Genomic DNA, 16946 nt, shown 5'->3' with positions numbered 1-16946 from the left:
GGGTCCTGGTGGGAGGCGGGGCCTGAGGGAGGAGGGGCCTTGGTGGAGAGGGGAGGGGCAGGGCCTAGAGGAGGGGACACTGGGGTGAGGCTTGGGGCCGGGTCCTGGGACGGGACTGAAGGGTTGGGGCCTGGACCGACCTTGTAACCCAGACCCCTGCAGGGGTCTGAACCCACCCACCGTTGAGGGGCAGCAGGAAGCAGCAGCAGTAAATCCCAGGGGCTTAACTGGGTCCCCCAGGAGCCGGCCTTAGGGTCCCTGCCTGGTCTATTTTCCTATGAATTTCTGAGGAAGGGCCACTTCTCTAAGGAGTAGGCAGAAACCAAAGTCCCTAACTCCAGGGACTCTAACGCATTCCTGGGAGGGGTGGCCCCTGTGTGTTTCCATGGCCTTTTGGGGGAGGGGCTGTGGTGGCTGCTGACACCTGCCCAAGGCTCTGCCCTCAGCCTCTCTCATCCTCCTGCAGTGACCGTGTTCAGCCCCGAGGACGAGCAGAAGGGGGAGAAGATCTACCTGTACACACACCTGAAGCAGCAGCCCATCTGGTAAGGCGCCTGGCTGGAGGGCAGTGCCCCCTCTGATGGCCTCTGTGTGCTGGACTGTGGCTCAGGAGAGGGGGAGTGAGAGCTCACACACGCCACAGACGCCGAGCGAGGGAGGGCCGCACTAGGCCGCAGACGGCCTCCCCGCAGTGTCCTCTCCTCTGGGCCCTGCCCCCTCCCCTCCCCACTAAGGGGGTGCAGAGTGCTGCGGGCCGGGGTTCCTTTATGGGCTGATGGAATGTCGGGGAGGCAGGAGCCGCGACGGCTGAGCACGCGACGGGGGCTGTGGTGGACGTTTCGTGTCACCGTATTTTGTTCAGTGTGGCCAGGGCCAGGCTGCACCGGCCAGGCCGTGCTCTGTCCGCTGTAGAGGGCGAGTCCCACTCCACACTCGCACGAGTCCAGTCGGCCTGGCGTGGCTTCCTTGTGTCCCCACCAGGGTGGGCTGTGGTCTGCGGTGGGCAGTGTCCAGGTGGAAACCCTGAAGAGCTGGGCCCAGTGAAGGCCGCCAGGTCCAGGTGTCGCCTGTGGAAGGCTTGCGTAGCTCTCCCGGGACCAGGGTGGCCGCTCAGCCCCAGCTGCAGGCACGTTTCCCTCCCTGTCCTCTCTTACGCTCACGAGAGTGACCACAGTGCTGCTGGGACGCCAGCTGCTGGGACTTGAGCTGAGACCTCCCTGCCCAGGTGTTCTGTTCCAGGGCCACGCCCCGGTGGTCAGGGGATGAGGTCCTCCCGGGTAGTCGCTGGCACGGCCCTGAGCCCTCTGAGGTGCCCAGAGGCATGTCTTATCCTCTGGCTAGTGAGGTCCAGAACCTGGAGGTGTCAGACATGGGCCCTCCCTCAAAGGTCACTGTTCGGCTGCAGTAGAACTTCCCACACAGCCCTGTGAGGGGTGCGGAACCCAGGGCAGAGGCCTAGACAGGGACTTTGGGGGACACCCCCATCGGGCTGGACCTGAGCCCCCCCAGGCAGCAGAGCCGGGGAGAGGCTGGACCTGGCCAGGTGGCACCTTGAGGGACGGGACTCTGCCGGGCCTGGGCCTTGCTGCTGTGTTGTCTGGACGGGGCAGATGCGTCCATGAGGGACCAGATGGCAGATCTTTAGATTTCGTGGGCTGCGTGCTCTCCACCGCCACCACAGCCAGGCCCCGTAGCTCTGTCAGTGAGTAGCCGGGTGACCTTCATCCACAGAAAGAGGAGGGGCCTCCTGTGGCCAGGTGCCGCCTGTGCCGCCCTGTGCCGCCCTGTGCCATCTGTGCCGCCTGTGCCACCCCGACCTTCCCGGGAAGACGTCCCGTCCCCGTGCCTGCCTTGTGCAAGGCGCATCCCTTTTATGTCGTGAGACCCTGTTCTGTGGAAGAGCTGGACCCCGTGTCCTCTTGGAGCCTCACCAGGAGGCAGAGAGGACACAGCCGCCTGAAGCTGCACCCCAGGTCCCCAGGCCACCTGACTTCATGCCCCACGGCAGCTCCGCGGGCCCCCCGGCCCATTCCGGCCTCCTCTCTCAGGAAGAGGCAGCACCAGGAGCCCCGGGGACCCCCAGCACCCCCTCCTCAGCTCTGCCTCCCTCCCAGAGCTGCACAGGCACCGGGCGCCCAGCTTCCCCACCAGGTGGCAAGACGCTGGGTGGAACTGTCGGTGCCAACTGCGTCTCCCCGCAGGCACACGCTGAGGTTCTGGAACGCAGCCTTTTTTGACGCCGTCCACTGTGAGAGGAGAAAGCGCTCTCCCACCACCAGGTAGGAGCCAAGTGTGGTCCACTCTCCTGGGAAAGAGGACGGGGCAGCTCTAGTCGCATTTTCTGAAGAGGAGAGCAGAGGAGTGGCCGGGCTGCTGGCCTCTGTCCTCCCTGCCCGGCCTGTAGCCCGCCCACTGCCGGAGGCCCGTGCTCTACTTCGAGGGGGAGGCTCAGCCTGCATGAGTGCTTCTGTCCTGGGACCCTAGCATGACTGGCCCGAACCTCCCCGAAATGCACACGCCCTCGGAATGAGGCCTTCAGGACCCCCACCCACCCTGCTGCTCGCTCTGCGGGTCCGGACCCTGGGGACAAGCTGCGGTGACAGGGTCCCGGGTGGAGGGTGGCCACCACCCTGACTCTGGAAGCGCACCTTCTGCTGCCAGCTCACCCTGTGCTGAGGGTGACCTGCCCCTCAGAGGGCCCGAGAAACACGAGGAAGTGCAGGGTGAAGGTCGGTGCTGACTCACCCCCAGGGGACAGAGCCCCTGCTCCCCCTGGCTGGACACTGACTCCCCAGGGACAGAGCCCCTGCTCCCCCTTGCTAGAACAAGAGAAGGCTGCCGCCCACTGTGCAGCCCCCACACGGAGGGGCAGTGGTCCAGGGAGGACAGGCCAGGTCTGGTGCCCTGAGTGGCGCCCCAGTCACATGGCTTCAGACTCTGGGTCTCTCGGAGCTCTGATCCCTTGTTAATGAAGCCAGTCCCCTCCTGTCACTGCGGGGGCCCACACCTCCCGGGAGGAGAGGAGCCAGAAGTGTCTGTGTGGAGACCAGTCAGTGGGCACTGAGCCCTCTGTGCAGGGACAGCTGACCCTGGAGGGGAGCAGGGTGCTGCCTCGGCCCTCGCAGTCCGTGGCTGCCTCCTGGGGGCAGAGGGAGCATGGGGGGGCCTGACCCTGACACTGCCCGCGGGCACCAGGGAGCCCAGGGATGGGCCTCGCCTCTAGCTTAGCTCTCTGCCAGGAAGTGGCCTGTCCCGGCGTCCTGTCCTCCTGCCCGCTGCCCACCCGCCAGCCCGCCTGTCCTCATCCACACATCTTGCACAACTGTGACATGTTCCTTTGTTCCTTTGTTTACCTGTTTCCGCTGCCACTCCAGAGGGGATGCTGGACAGCAGGAGAAGAGGTGTGTGTGTCCGCCTTACAGACCGGGGGCCGCGGAGGCCGCTGCAGGGCGGGAGGGCCCCTGGGGAGGCGAGCCAGGGCGAGGAGCGGCGGGCCTCAGGTGTCTGTGTGGAGACCAGTCGGTGGGCACTGAGCCCTCTGTGCAGGGACAGCTGACGCCGGAGGGGAGGAGGGCGCCGCCTCGGCCGGCCCTTGCAGTCGGTGGCCGCCTCCTGGGGACAGAGGGAGCACGGGGGCCCTGACCCAGACTGTGCAGATGGCGGGGCCTGCAGGGCACAGCGCGGCTCAGGGAGGAAGAACAGTGACCGCAGAGAGCCCGCCCGGCTTGGAGGGGGCTCTGTCCACCTGTGCTGTCCACCTGGCCCGCCCAGGCCGACGGTGAGACCACAGCTGGGCCTCCCTCGGGGGGGAGGTGCCGGGGCCATGGGCCTGGGGACACTCGGCCGCACAGTGGCCTTATTTCCAGCCCTGGGTGACGGGGAAGCTGTGTGGGTGGGAGGTCCCTTGGAAAACAGCCAGGCGGGGCTGTCCCCAAGAGCTCCCGTGGCTGGAGCCTGAGTGGCCCGAGTTGGGAGCCCTGTGAGGTCTTCTCGGTGACAGAGACCTAGTTGCTGATTCAGTGTTGGTTTTGCGAGCTCGTGAGTTTGCTGGTGGCTGAGAAGTCCTGCTGCCACGCAGCCTCGGTGTGTCCTTGAGACGGGCACTTAGGCACCACAGAGGCCTCCGTGGCTGCCTCCTGGGGACAGAGGGAGCATGGGGGGGCCTGACCCTGATGCTGCCCGCGGGCAGTGGGGGTGGTGCCCCTGTCCTGTGGTCCCTCAGGGTGACGGCCTCCCGCTTGACAGGCTTCCTGGCATCACAGCCCAGGAAGGCTGGGCCCAGCCTGGCCTCCCTGAGAGCCGGTGCCGCTGCCCAGCCCTGCTGAGGCGCAGCCGGCCTCCTAGGCCTCCGGGGCCTCGGGCCTCCCCACAGATTCGCCGTGCCCAGCCCTGGTGGGTTCCACTCCTCTGACCCACCCTGCGCCACCCAGGCCCCAGGTGCCCAGGCCAGCAACATGACCTCTCCTTCAGTGACCTCCACTGTCATTCCTGTCACCTCTGACCCCCTTTTCAGAGGGGCCTTCTGTGGGCGAGTGTGAGCCCATCCAGAGCCCACGGGCCAGAGTGCAGTGGGCAGGGCTGGCCTCCTGTGGGACCAAGATCAGCTCTCAGGAAGCAGCTGAGCCCCCAACTGCTAGTCGCCTTCCACCCCACCTGCGGGGCCAGGTCCACTCCGGGTTCTAGTCTCCCCACAGCAGGAGGGAGAACCACCTCCTCGTGGGTCCAGAGCAGCAGCATCTGGGCTGCTGTGCTGAACACTCAGGGGAGCCATTCCCCGGTGGCCTGGGGTGTGCAGTGCCCTCCCTGCACAACTGTACCTGATGGCCAGTGGTAGGGCAGGATTTGTGTGGCTGCCAGCCCTCATGGGGACTATTAGAGGGAACTCGGTGGGGAGGAGTATAAGGTGGGACTCAGTGCGTCCTGGGGGTCTCTGGGCCCTGCCCTCAGAGGCTGGAGAAGTGCTACAGCCCTGAAGCCTCGGGCCGAGGGGTGGAGAGGAGCGGAGCTGTGTCCTTCTGTCCGTCCATCCCTGGCCCTTGTTGTCCTGACTGTTCTCCGGGCGGTTTCTGCTCCTTCCTTTGCTCTTCCTCTCAGCGTCCAGTCCCCTTTTAGGGGGAAACGGGCTAAAATGAACTTGCCCACCTGCAGCGGCTCCTCTACCTGCTTCTCCGACCGCCGGGTGCCCGGGTGCAGGGTCTGACCAGGGGGCCGGGCAGGGAGGGGCGGCCCCAGTCCCCTGGGCAGAGGCTGGAAGGGAGGAGCAGTGACATGACCTGACCCCCACTGCGGGGTGCAGGTGGGCCTTAACCGGGACCCTCGGGGTCCTGCCCTGGACCCCCTTCAGCTCAGTGCTCCCTCAGGGACGGGGCAGGCGATGCCCACACTCCGCCCTGCGCTGTGATCAGGACGAATTCCCTTCCTGGTGGGGTCCTTCCTGGTGGCCTGCAGCTGCTAGGAGGCCAGAGCTGCCTCTCCTCTTGGGTCTCCACCTGGAGGCAGCCTTCCCACCCGGGAGGACTCCGGGAGGCCGCGTCCCTCCTGCGTCTCCGAGGCCACAGAGCCTCTTGGTTGTAGGCAGAGTGACATCAGGGGGCTGGGTGGGCCCTCGGCACCTTGTCACAGGGTGGGCTTCTCCTAGAAGCCACTCCTCAAGGACAGGCCTCCAGCCAGGAAGGCAGAGCCTGGGCCACCAGCACCGCCGGGCGGACGGGGGGCGGCAGATGGCTGTGTGAAGCCCTCCTGTCCCCGCAGGGAGAGGTGGTGCCACATGACGCAGGAGGAGCGGGACGACAGCCTGCGGTTCCACGAGAACATCACCTTCGGGCAGCTGGGGTAAGAGCGGCGGGCAGCCCCGACCGGCAGCCATGGCCTCCGCACTCAGGGTGGAGGACTGAGCCCCGCTGGCCTCCCTCCCGCTCTGAGTCCCCTCCGGGCACCGCGTGGGCAGCTCCCAGTGCTGGTGGCTCCCGAGGTACCCGTGCTCTGCCTCTGGCTGGCCACCCAGGCGGGCCCCATGCGGGACCTCCGGCCCAGGGGGCGTCTCAGTTCCCTCCCGCAGCAGGAGCGGGAGGTGACGGCCGTGTTCCCTTCTAGCACCTTCACGCACAACATGCTGGCCTTCGGGCTGAGCAAGACGCTGTGCCGCGAGTTTCTGAAGAAGCAGGCAGTGATCGGCCACCTGGACGAGGGTGAGCCCGGCCCGGCCACCGCCCGGGCACCTGGGGGCGGGGAACCCGGGCGGGTTCGGGTGGCTCCTCTTCTCTCCCAGGCCATGCAGACAGGAAGTCCCCGTGTCTGGAGACGGAGCAGCAGGGTGGGCAGGGGCCTCCTGCTCCCCCGCACAGCGAGGGTCGGGGGTGAACCTGCGCTTGGCGCTCTGAGCCTGATCAAACCCAGCCACCGGTGCCACCTGATGGCCCCCTGTGGTTCTTGAACCCCACCCCTCAGAGCCGTGCAGGGTGGTCACAGCCCTGTTGCAGCAGGGGCAGGGGCACTCTGTCTTCTGGAGTCCCCAGGACATAGGCCACCCCATTCCTAGGCCCACTTGAAACTCGTGCCCGCAGCGTGCTGGTGCCGAGCTGTTCACCAAGCACCCTGCGGCACAGCCCTACCTGGAGGGTGGCAGAGGGCCCACGGTGGCCTGGAGGGTGCCCGTGGCCAGGCCTGGGGGGAGCTGTGGGGCGCCTGTCCTGGCCACCCCCTCTCTTCATGGTGACATCGTCTTCTCTTCCAGAGCAATACAAGCTGCTCAGTGACCACATTGAGCAGATGGCCACTGAATAGGAGACGGAGGGCCTGTGCTAATGTCCAGGGCAGCCACTGGCTGTCCCCACCTCTGACCCTGCATGACACCAGCGGCACCCAGGGCTGCGCCGCGCAGCCCTGGAACTAGCGGTTAGAAGAACCCGGCTGCCGTCCTCCCCTCCCTGCTGCCTGCGTCTGCCCCATCCATGTGCCAGAGTGTCCCTTGGGTCACATGGCTACCACGAGGGACCTCTGCACCCTCAGTGCTAGGCTGTGAGTGGAGAGGGCGAAGGAGCCGCCTCCGTGCCCTGCTGAGGGCCAGAGGGGCAGGCTGGGCTCGGAGGTGGACAAGTGTGTGGGCACCTGCAGGGCCGCGAAGGAAGGGTGGGCACCGTGGCTGTGGGACAGTCCTGGAGGCCACCAGGGCAGGGTGGCTGGCCTCCCTGTGCAGTGGACTCTGCTCGCTCTCTGTCCCCTCTATGATGGGAACAGGAGTCACAGGAACCAAGAGACAGACACGCCCTATTTGAGAGAAGGAGAAAGAGACACTCGGGTAGGGGACACTCCTGCCATCCCAGGTCACCCAGGGGTCTCAGCCTCCCAAACGCAGGGCCGCTGAGCTTCCTTCTAGAACTGAGGACGTCCCCAGTGCCCAGGAGCTGCGCCATGGTCTATCCCGTGAGAGGAGCATGGGCAAGAGGAGCCTCATAGCAGCTGGGCAGTGGCGTCCTTCCCGGAGGGACGGCCCCACGCTCGTGTCATTAAAGGCAGGGACACTGAAGACTCATGTCATTGAAGCAGCTCCAGCAAGGCTGCGGGCAGTGGGCAGCGTGGACTCTCAGCTCCGAGCTCTGAGCGCAGGCCTCCACCCCACAGCCTCCTCCGGGGGCCGTGGGGACCTCTGCAGCCCAGCCTGGGCCTCCGCGTGGCTCTCCCTCCTGCCCTTCGACGCCCTTCAGCCACAGCCAGGACCTGGGCTTCCTCTGCATGTGCCAGGCCACCTGTGGGGACGGAGTGCAAGCCCCAGCGCCCGGCGTGCTGGCCCAGGCCTGCCGTTCCCCGTGTGGACAGCAGCTGGGTTCCCTCTGCCTCTGGCCGCTGCTGTTCTGGCCGCTGACCTTGACGCCAGCCGTGGGCTCCTCCTGGGGCTCCTCTTCCCTCATCCCCCTCAGTGCACAGACTGAGCCACGGGCTCCCCCGCGAGCACCACTGACCCAGTCTGCTGGTTACCCCTCAGTGCCCAGGAGCCTCCCTGCGTCCCGAGCAGACCCTGAGGCTTGAGCTGATGTGGCACATGTCCTGATGTTGGGTGACGATGGCGGGTGGCCCCACGTGCTCTCTGGCGAAGGCTGCCTGCAGGAGGTGGGGGGCCTGGATGCATGCAAACCCCGTCTACCCAGCGATGCCACCAGACAGGGCGGGCTGCGGCCACTGTCTGGACGGTGCAGGCTGGTCCCAGCCACCACGCGTCTCCACAGACTGGAAGACAGAGTCGAGCTGGTGAGGGTACAAAGGGACTCTGCCCCGCAGCTATCGGGGAAGCTTCTCTTCTTAGTGTCCCCTCCTGGCTCCAGTGCCAGCCTCCTGTGACGTGCCCTCCTGACGGCCCTCGGTCGCCTGCCGTCGCCAAGCTGCCCTGGAGGGGCCGGCCCCGCCAGGCCCGCGGGGTGACGTGGAGGTCTCTCCCGTGTTGTCACCAGTGTCACTGAACTGCGTGGGCTTCACGGCATCCACGACACCCACCTGTGTGTGGAGAAGGCCAGCCACTCTGACCCTGCGGGCTTCAGAAGCACCCTGAGACCGGCCCCCGTGGGCCCTGGAGCGGCTGCTCGAGGAGGGACATGGACGTGCGACCTCCCTTGATCCTGGTTCTCGCAGACCCGGCTCAGAGCCGGGGTGAGTCTGACTCCGAGGAGCGTCACCCGCTGGGCGTGGCCCTCACAGCACAGCTGGAACAGAGCTGGCCGCTGGGGACGTGGCGGCCCAGTCCCTCAGGGTCTCCCCACTGTCCCCTGCCGACAGCTGGCTTTGGTGAGCAGTTCACTTTCAGGTATCCCTGGCCAGTGTCTCCAGGAGGCCGGTCAGTGTGACCAGAAGGCCTCAGCCGGCCCCCTGAGGCGTCCTCCCCAGGGCCTGGCCACATGTAATGACTTGGGCGTGACTCTGACACCCTGCTGGGCACCAGGCACTGCAGATGGGCACAGGGGGCGCCTCCTGCTTCCCACGAGGAGCTTCCAGCCCCAGCAGGCCGCGCGGGCAGCTGGAGCTTCCGGGGCTGTCGTCAGATTTCCTGCCACCTGCCTGACCTCCAGGCCACGTGGCTCCTGCTGAGGCAAACAGTGCGAGCAGGACAGTGGGCAACGGGCCAGCACGTCCCTGCTGTGAGGCCGTGCCCGTGTCCAGGAGGGCCGTGCTCAGTCCAGCTTGCAGTCGGCTGTCTGTCGGGGCGGGGGCCTTCGGCTGAGAGCTCAGGACCACGAGAGGACCAGGAGAAGGGCCAGTCTCCATCTGTACATCAGCACCTGATGCTCACGTCCGTCCACAGAACGCGGGGCCTAGAACCAGGCCACAGCGGAGACCCAAGGCCTGTTCAGAGCCAGAGCCACGTCTGCCCAGTGTCCTCCCTGCCCTGAGTGGAGGCGGGGCTGGTGCTACAGCCGCCCGCAGGGCAGAGGGTCTCATGGGGCAGAGAGTCTCGCGGGGTAGAGGGCTGCAGCTGTGAGGCCTGCTCCGTGGCTGCTCTGTAGACACCTGCCACCCAGGAGCACTGGCTGTCCTGGGTTCCTGGTGAGAGGGTCTGGGCTTCCCACCGTGAAGGAGAGTGAAAGATTCCAGCCTGGCGGGCCCTGGAGCTGCCCGCCAACCCTCTCGGTCACGCTGACCGTGGCTCTTGAGTCCTCAGGGGTCCGGGCAGGCCCGATGGCCTCACCAGCTCTACACCTGTCACCTGGAATGCTCACGTGGGACACCAGGGAGTCCAGGGCTTTGCCAGGCACAGCGGGCATAGGGGCAGGGTATTTCAAAGCTGGAGAGCCCCTTGTTGTGGGAGAGGGAAGGGACTCTCGGGTGGCAGTGGCCCAGCCTCGGGAGGTCTCTGCAGGCCCCTCCGGCTCCTGGCTCCCCTCGCTCCTCTGCACCCCGCCCAGCTGCCTCCTTCACGTCCTCCAAGCCACTCACCACGGGCAGGTCCTCGGGCTCCGTTTCCTTGAAGAGCTTTGGGTTAGGGGAACCGCACTGGCCGGACGTGCCTGGCGGACTGGTGGCAGTGTTCAAGTGTCCACACCGCCCGGCTGGCCTGTCTGTCCTCCCCCTCACCCACTCCCGGGCCTGAACAGGAGGGCGTTGGCGGTCAGGGAGCAGAGTGGGGAGCGCTGCGGGTGGTCCGCACGGCAGGCCCACCCCCCCCAGGACTGTCCCGCACGGGCTCTGGAGAGGCTTCCTTCTGAGCTCTGTCCCACTTACACCTCTTGGCCTGTGTGTCTGGTGTCCCTGGGGAGGATGGGTCGCTGGACCTTCGTGGGGCCAGCCTGCCCACCACCAGCGACCAGGCCCGTCCTGGTGCCGTCCTCAGTTCAGCTTACTCAGTGTCCCTGGCCTGGGCGGGGCTCTGACAGTGTGGGTACCCAGCCCTCCCCTGCAGGGGACAGTGAAGCTCTGGGCACCCTCGGGGCAGAGTCCAGCCTACTTGCTGGGGACTGTCCCTTCCAGCGTCAGTGGACAACCTGAGAAGGTTGGGTCGAACATTCCACCAGCAGGAAGCACGTGTCCCCTTACGACAGCGAGGGTCGGGATCCGGCTGACCACAGCCTGACTGTGCCCTGTGCTGCTGCTGGAACCCCGGGGTGGTCACCCTGTGCCCTCATCCCCTTCTGAGTCTGTCCTGGGCCCATTCTGGCCTCTAACCATCTCCTTTGTGGCGACCCCATGACGCCAGTGTTTTCTGTGTTAAGTGGCCTCGTGTCCCACAGGTGATGTCCTAGGAGTATATTTTAAGGTTGAGAAAATTTCAAGGTTGAAGATCTCAAAGCAGCTGAAATTGCAGCTGTTCCCTGGGGAGGAGGAAACATCTGTGTCTGTGTCACACCTCGGACTGTCGGAGGTGAAACGGGAATAAATTATCTTTTTAAAAACGGTGTGATCACGTCTGCGAGCCTGCCCACGAGGACTTTTGGCTGCATTTGCAGTCTTCGCAGTCACGTCAGAGGCCTGGGGCGTAGCTCAGAGGAGGAACACTGGCCTAGCGTGACCTGGACCCTGGCCTCTATCCCTAGCACCAGAAAGGGGGGGGGGGCAGTTAAGGGTCAGGTGGGTGGCTCCGCAGGAGAAACCAACTTCTCCCCAAGGCTGCGCCCTGGGGTGAGAAGGCCAAGGGCCAGGAAGAGGAGCAGCCCTGCCCATGGACGGCGTGGCCACTTGGGGTCAGTGATAGAGAATGAAGGTCTGGTCCTGGGCTGGAACCCGGCTGGGCCACGGTATGGCCTCCCATGGAGGGGATCCTAATCCCGCGTCCTCGAATCCCGTCCAACTGTCTCTCCTTTGGGGCGGCAGGCTCCATGGCCCGGCACCCACCTAACCCGAGCCCACCCTCCCAGCTGGGCTGCCTGGCTTCCATGGGCAGCCCCTGGTAGCGGCAGTGCTCTGGCCTGGCAGGGGCCCGAGAGCCTGGGCCAGGGAGCACAGCAGGCTGCAGGGACCCCCAGGCCAGCAGCTGGGGTGGGAACCACTCCCCTTGGTGGCTCTGGAGGACAGGACCCCCAAGTGGACTGGGCACACTCCCTGCCACTTGGGGGTGCTGCCCCTCTCAGCCAGTGTGCAGGGAGGGCCTGGCCCGTGGGGCTGCAGGCCTGGGGTGCCCTGGACCTTTCCCTGTGCCTGGGGGATCCCACCGTCGCAGGGGCAGCCCTGGCTCAGGGGCCAGCTCCAGGGAAAGGCGGCTCCTCTTAGGGCCAGGGCACGGGCAGGGCTGACCGACCGGGAGAGGCCATGTGTTTCCACCTCCCCAGCAGACCCCGCGCCTCAGCCAGACCTTCGGGGAGCCTGGTGTCTCCACTGCACCCAGGGCAGGGCGGGAGAACGTCACCCCCGGGCCCCGTCCTGTGCGAACAGGAGGAGCTCGACCAAGGGCAGAGCTGAGCTGCTCACCGCCCACCCGCCTCCGTGCGGAAGTGGACCCCGAGGGGCTCCGCGGCCAGTGTCCTGCTAAGGAAGGAAAGGGACCCACTTCCCGTCTTGCTTTATGGGAACACATTTATTATTCAAAATTCACAAAACTAAACAAAGCTGCTTCTCTGCTAGGCCGGGGCATGGCCGCTGCCAGCCCCCTGCGCGGTGTCCCCAGGGCTCCCCCCGGGCCTGCTCTTCAGGCAGCGCTGGCTCAGGCCACAAGCAGCTGGCCCCCGGGGGGCACCTCTTCTCTGCCAAGGTGGGGACAAGCACTCTGTTCAGTCCCCTGATTTCATGGGAGGGGACGACAGGGCTTTGTTCCTCCTGTAGGTAGAAACCTGCACAAGTGGCCTTGGGGACAGGGAAGGGGGGGGCGGAGAAGGGTCCGTCCTCAGCGACCAGGAGAGAAAACCAACAGTGTGCAGGTAGGACCGGCGCCGAGGACAGAGACTCACCGCGAGGGGCCTCGTCCCCCTTCCCCTCCTGCCCAAGAAAGAGTCTCGGAATTTTATTGCTTCTTTCCAAGTGACCACCCAAGGAGACAGTGACAAGGCGGCCCTTGGCGACCATCCAAGCTGCTCCTAGGAACAATGGGCCTCTCTGCTCGCTGGGGCAGAGGGGAAGAGGGAGGCCCCGCTCAGCCAGCTCACACTGGTGAGCACCCACTGCGTGCCAGGCGCTGCTCAGCCCTGGGACCACACAGGGCCAGCGCGGCCACCTCCCTCCAGAAACCACGCGTGCAGTGGGGACACGGCGTGGAAGGTGTGTGTGCTCACGGTCCCACAGACGGCGTAGAGCAAGGGGGAAATACACAGTGTGACCACTCCCCGTGCAAAGTCATGCCAAGGACGGCCCACTGTCCACACCTCCTGCCCTGCGGACAGCTGGCGGGCCTCAGTTACCCTGGGAGGGAGCGTCCTGCTGGGCAAGTTGGGCAGCTCCTGCAGGGGTCCAGCAGCGGGACCTCTGGTCGTAAAAGTCACTGTGGTGAGGACGCTGGCCCCACAGTGATCCCAGAGGAAGACGTGTGTCTCCCACTTTGCTGGTGAGCAAGCCGTGGCACCCACGTGGGGGCTCAAACCCAGTGCTGCCCAGCTCAGAGCGGGGCGTTTGCCCACGAGGCCGGCTGGAGGCACCATGGGGCGGGCAGCCCCCAGCCACAGTCTTTGGGGGACTGAGCCATTGGGAGCACAGATGACCCTGATTCCGCACCGTGGCCCCTCACGGTGCAGCCTGGGACACAGCTGGGGGCACTTCCCTCCGGCTCCACGTCCCTGTGGGACATTCAGCCCGTTTGAAATTCTGCTGCCCACAGCGTCACGCCGGAATTCAGATGCAAGGAGGGGCTCCGAGGGTGGGGCTGGGACAGGGGAGGTGCCCAGGCTTCAGGCCCCGGGCACACCTGTCCACATGCCGACTCGGTGGTGCATGGCATTCAGAGACACCACCTCGGGTGTGTCCAGAGCCCCAGCCTCACCCGTCACGCCCTTCGGGGAGGGGCAGGCCCTGGCTGGCCTGGGGAGGGTCAAGGACCAGCAGGCAGCCTCCTGCAGACCGCCACCTCTTCCTGTCACCCCCGAGGCCTGTGGACTTCCATGACGTGTCGTGGTCCCCAGGTCACCCCTACACATCACATCGTGGGTCACAGCTGAACTTGTGCATTGGAGTCTGACCTGGGCAGAGCACGGCGAGCCCGAAACCCGTGTGACGGGAGGCTGTGCACACGGCCCGTGAGGAGGAAGGCTGCCGTCAGGCACGGGCACCACCAGGAAGGAGAAGGGTGGCCGCGGCCCTGCCGAAGCTCCTGCTCAGGTCGCCTGCCTGGACCCCAGAGCAGCAGGGTGCAGTCCTGATGCTTTGGGCCCCTCCCCGGGGCCTGGCACCTGCTGGTCAGCCCCAGGACATGGGTCTGCTGTGCTTCCAATATCAGTGTGGGTGACCTGTCCCCAGATCTGAAGGCAGCGTGTCACGTGGGCCTCACTGAACACCTACTCTGCCCAGGCACAGGCCTCCGCCGAGCTCAGGGCAGCCTCCGTGGGGGTGGGGAGCCGCAGGTGCAGGGCCCACCTGCCCCAGGGCCCGGTCAGCCCCGTCCTCCCACCTGTCCTGGGAATTCTGCCCTAATGACGGGGCCCCTGCTCCTGTCCCCCGAGGTCCTCCTCCACCGAGTCCCCACTCTGCGCCTCTTCTCTCCTCTGGCTGCGCACGGTGCTCTGAGCGCCCTGAACAACAGTGATTGTCACCGTCATCACCCTGGTCGTCACAGAAACAGCCCAACAGATACAAGCCAGTCCCCAGGGCCCGTGCTGCCGCAGTGGCTTGGGAGACGGCCTGGCTGGGGCTGCTCTCCTCTTCTGCTCTAGGGAGGATGATCCGCAAGCCCGAGCCCCCCCGCCCACCACGGCTCTCAGGACCACGCCTGCCCTGGGGCCCGGGGCTGAACTTATGAAGGTCTCCTGTGAAGGTGCCCAGGGCTGTGAGATGACAGGGGACCTGACTGACTTCTTAGCCCTGCCCCCAGGGGTCAGGACACAGATGGGGACCTGTCTGCAGTGGACACTCCTCAGAATGCCTCCAGGGGGCGCTCGGGGCACACACTGCCACAGGGAGCCCCCAGCCGGCAAGGGGCGGCGAGTGCCTGTCCCCTTCAAGGCAAAGTCCAGGGCGGATTCGGGACCCAGCGCTGCCCTGTGCCCTGGCCTCCGGGTGGCCCCCATCCCACTCCCTTCACTTTGTCCCGGGCTCCACTCCCGCCCACACCCAAGTCTCACCTGGCTGCCTGGAGGCCACGGCACAGATGGAGAGGGGCTGGCATCCAAGAGGGGCCGGGCCAGGTGATGCCCCGACCCTCCGTGCATCTTGGCCCTAAAATCCTGAGGAAGGACCCGGGGGCGGTGAACACAACTGGCCAGCTCAGGGTGGGAGTGGGAAGGCTCCGGCCAGCTCACACCAACGGGGCCCAAGGTCCTAACTGGGCCTTCCTGCCCGTGAGCCCTGGCGACCTTAGCAGGCCCTGAGCGGGTGTTTTCATCTCATCTTGTAGATGGGAAAACTGAGGCCCAGGGAGGCCAGGAAACAGGTCCACAGTCAGGAGGAAGGACGCTGGAAGGCACCTGAGCCTGGAAGAGCCCGTGGAGATTCGAGGTGGCACCAGAGCCTTGGAACTGGGAGGGATCCCCTGCCCTCGAATGCCAGCCACGCTCGGGGCCCACGTCTAACAGAGCGGCAGAAGCTGCCTCCGTGCTGCCCGCATCTCAGGGCACTGCTTGGAGCAGCTGCCATGGGTGAGGGAGCCCACGCCATGTGGGAGCCGAGGTGGGGGTCAGCTGCAGCCCAGTGAGGGTCTGGGGGCAGGCCTCGAGGGAGTGTAGCATGTCCCAGGGCCCCTCGCCAGGAGGACACGTGCTCGCTGGGTGCTCTGCCCAGAGCAAGGGCACCGTGACTTCTCAGGCACCAGGCCTGCCGATCGCCTGGCCCTCACCTGCTGATCGCCTGGCCCTCACCTGCCTACCGCCTGGCCCTCACCTGCCGGCTGGCGGGAGCGGCCTGTGCCTGACCAGCATGTGTGCACACAGGCCAGGGAGCCCCATCAGCCTGAGCCACAGAGATGCCGGCAGCCAGTGACTGCATCACAGCCTGCGTGGGCACGTTGTTACAAGAACGCTTCTCTACTCAGGTCCCACCAGGGTGACGGGCACTTGGTACTTCATGGCCAGACGGAGCGTGGGCCGGGAGGCGTGCTGCTGGCTGTCTGAGGTGTTGCGCTGCCCGTCGCGATGACCACATGACATTCCAACGACACCCAGAGGGGGTGTTTCACCCACCCGGCCCACCTCCGCCGAACACGGGGACACCCACAGAAACAGACTGAGCAGCTGGACAGGTGTCCTAGGAAGGCCCGTGGGCTTTTAGGTCATCAGGACACAGTCAGGACAGCTGCAAAACGCTCCCAGCCGACTGCCCCGTGAAGGCGGAACCCAGGTCACACTCCAGCCCAGCCATCCAGGGACAGCGGGGCTGTGCCCACCTGCAGGTCTCTCTCCGGGCTGTACTTCTCCAGCGTCTGGAAGGCTCTGGAATACACCTCCACCGCCTTGGCATGGAAGACCATCTCGATGGTCACGAAGTCCGAGAAAATCCTCTGTGGGAGGGAAGCCCTGTGACGTTAGCACCCGCGGGGCGGGGGTCCTTCAGGGAATTTCAAGGTCAGTTTTCGTTTATTTGTGTTTGAACTAGATGATGCTGTTGCACGGCTCAAAGTCAGACTGCAGGAAGTCCTCGCTGAGGACACCTGCCCCTTCCTGCCCTTCCCCTCCCCTTCTCTTCCTTGAGATAGAAACTTCCAGAAGGTCCCTGGAGGATGAGCTCTCCTTTGTCCTGGTTACTGGGCTCTCCTGAGGCAGGAAGCTCTCTTCATTCCTGCCTCCCATTGGCCCGTGGGCAACTCTGACTGATTTGACCCCCCCCCAGCCCCGGGGCACTTGGCTGGTTTCCAGGTCTGCTGTCGGGGACACGGCAGTCACAGAGACCCTCCACAGACACCCTTTCATTCCCGGCTGGTCTACCTGTGGGTGAATCCCAGGGGTGGCATTGTGGGGCCCAAGGTCAAAAGCACTGGGGTGGCCATCACACTGCCCATTTGCCCTGCCCCAGAGGGTACTGGACGTGTGGGAGGGCTGGTGGTCAGGAGGACCTTCCAGGCCCAGTCCTCAGCCCCGCCTGGCTCACGGCGGTCTTCCCCCTCAGCGGGCAGTTGTCTGCAGGCTCCGGCTGCAAGTGGGCCTCCCTGGAGAGCAGGGGGGCTGCAGGGAGACGCCGCCCAGCCTGGAAGCCATGATGACTGACCGTCCAGTTACACTTCTCTGGATCAGCTGGCCCTGGTGGTCTCTGCTGCCCCAGGCCCAGGCTCCTGCAGGGCGGGGCCCAGTGGACAATCCTGCCTGCCCTGGCCCCAGCAGGACACAGCTGAGTGCCGGGGTGGGAGGGGGCTGCTGTTTGAAAGTTCAGGGAGGGGGGAGTGCCACAGTCTGGGGGGGGGG

General features: G+C 65.8%; 2 protein-coding genes and 1 long non-coding RNA gene across 7 annotated transcripts in view; 1 reads left to right on the top strand and 2 right to left on the bottom strand.

The window, feature by feature from the left end:
* The window catches only part of LOC125613147, an 11309-nt gene extending 1276 nt beyond the window's left edge, over positions 1-10033 (bottom strand). Inside the window, exons 1-5 of the long non-coding RNA XR_007343640.1 lie at positions 9922-10033; positions 4417-4586; positions 3354-3612; positions 2149-2305; positions 526-1719 (exon numbers count right to left, since the gene is read on the bottom strand). This is a non-coding gene — a long non-coding RNA (uncharacterized LOC125613147). The remainder of the gene's footprint in view (positions 1-525; positions 1720-2148; positions 2306-3353; positions 3613-4416; positions 4587-9921) is intronic.
* The window catches only part of Kiaa0513 (KIAA0513 ortholog), a 37991-nt gene extending 27117 nt beyond the window's left edge, over positions 1-10874 (top strand). For 2 of the 4 annotated variants that reach the window (XM_048792560.1, XM_048792559.1), the window contains exons 8-10: positions 467-545; positions 2202-2279; positions 3375-4424. In XM_048792560.1, coding sequence (XP_048648517.1) covers positions 467-545; positions 2202-2279; positions 3375-3642 — 425 coding nt within the window. In that variant the 3' untranslated portion in view covers positions 3643-4424. Of the gene's footprint in view, positions 1-466; positions 546-2201; positions 2280-3374; positions 4425-5751; positions 5833-6093; positions 6189-6733 lie in introns of those variants that run through there. The other 2 variants (XM_015495998.2, XM_048792558.1) reach the window with 2 other exon arrangements.
* A 1094-nt stretch (positions 10875-11968) lies between these two features.
* Positions 11969-16946, bottom strand: part of Cibar2 (CBY1 interacting BAR domain containing 2) — a 15188-nt gene continuing 10210 nt past the window's right edge. Inside the window, exons 7-9 of one of the 2 annotated variants that reach the window (XM_015496277.2) lie at positions 15935-16048; positions 14679-14780; positions 11969-14129 (exon numbers count right to left, since the gene is read on the bottom strand). In XM_015496277.2, the coding sequence (XP_015351763.1) occupies positions 14028-14129; positions 14679-14780; positions 15935-16048 (318 nt within the window). In that variant the 3' untranslated portion in view covers positions 11969-14027. Of the gene's footprint in view, positions 14130-14678; positions 14781-15934; positions 16049-16946 lie in introns of those variants that run through there. The other variant, XR_007343639.1, reaches the window with a different exon arrangement.

This window comes from Marmota marmota, unplaced genomic scaffold, assembly GCF_001458135.2.
Source record: "Marmota marmota marmota unplaced genomic scaffold, marMar, whole genome shotgun sequence".
Classification (NCBI taxonomy): Eukaryota; Metazoa; Chordata; class Mammalia; order Rodentia; family Sciuridae; genus Marmota; species Marmota marmota.
Note: the sequence above shows the minus strand (reverse complement) of the source record. Positions and strands in the feature narration are given on the sequence as shown.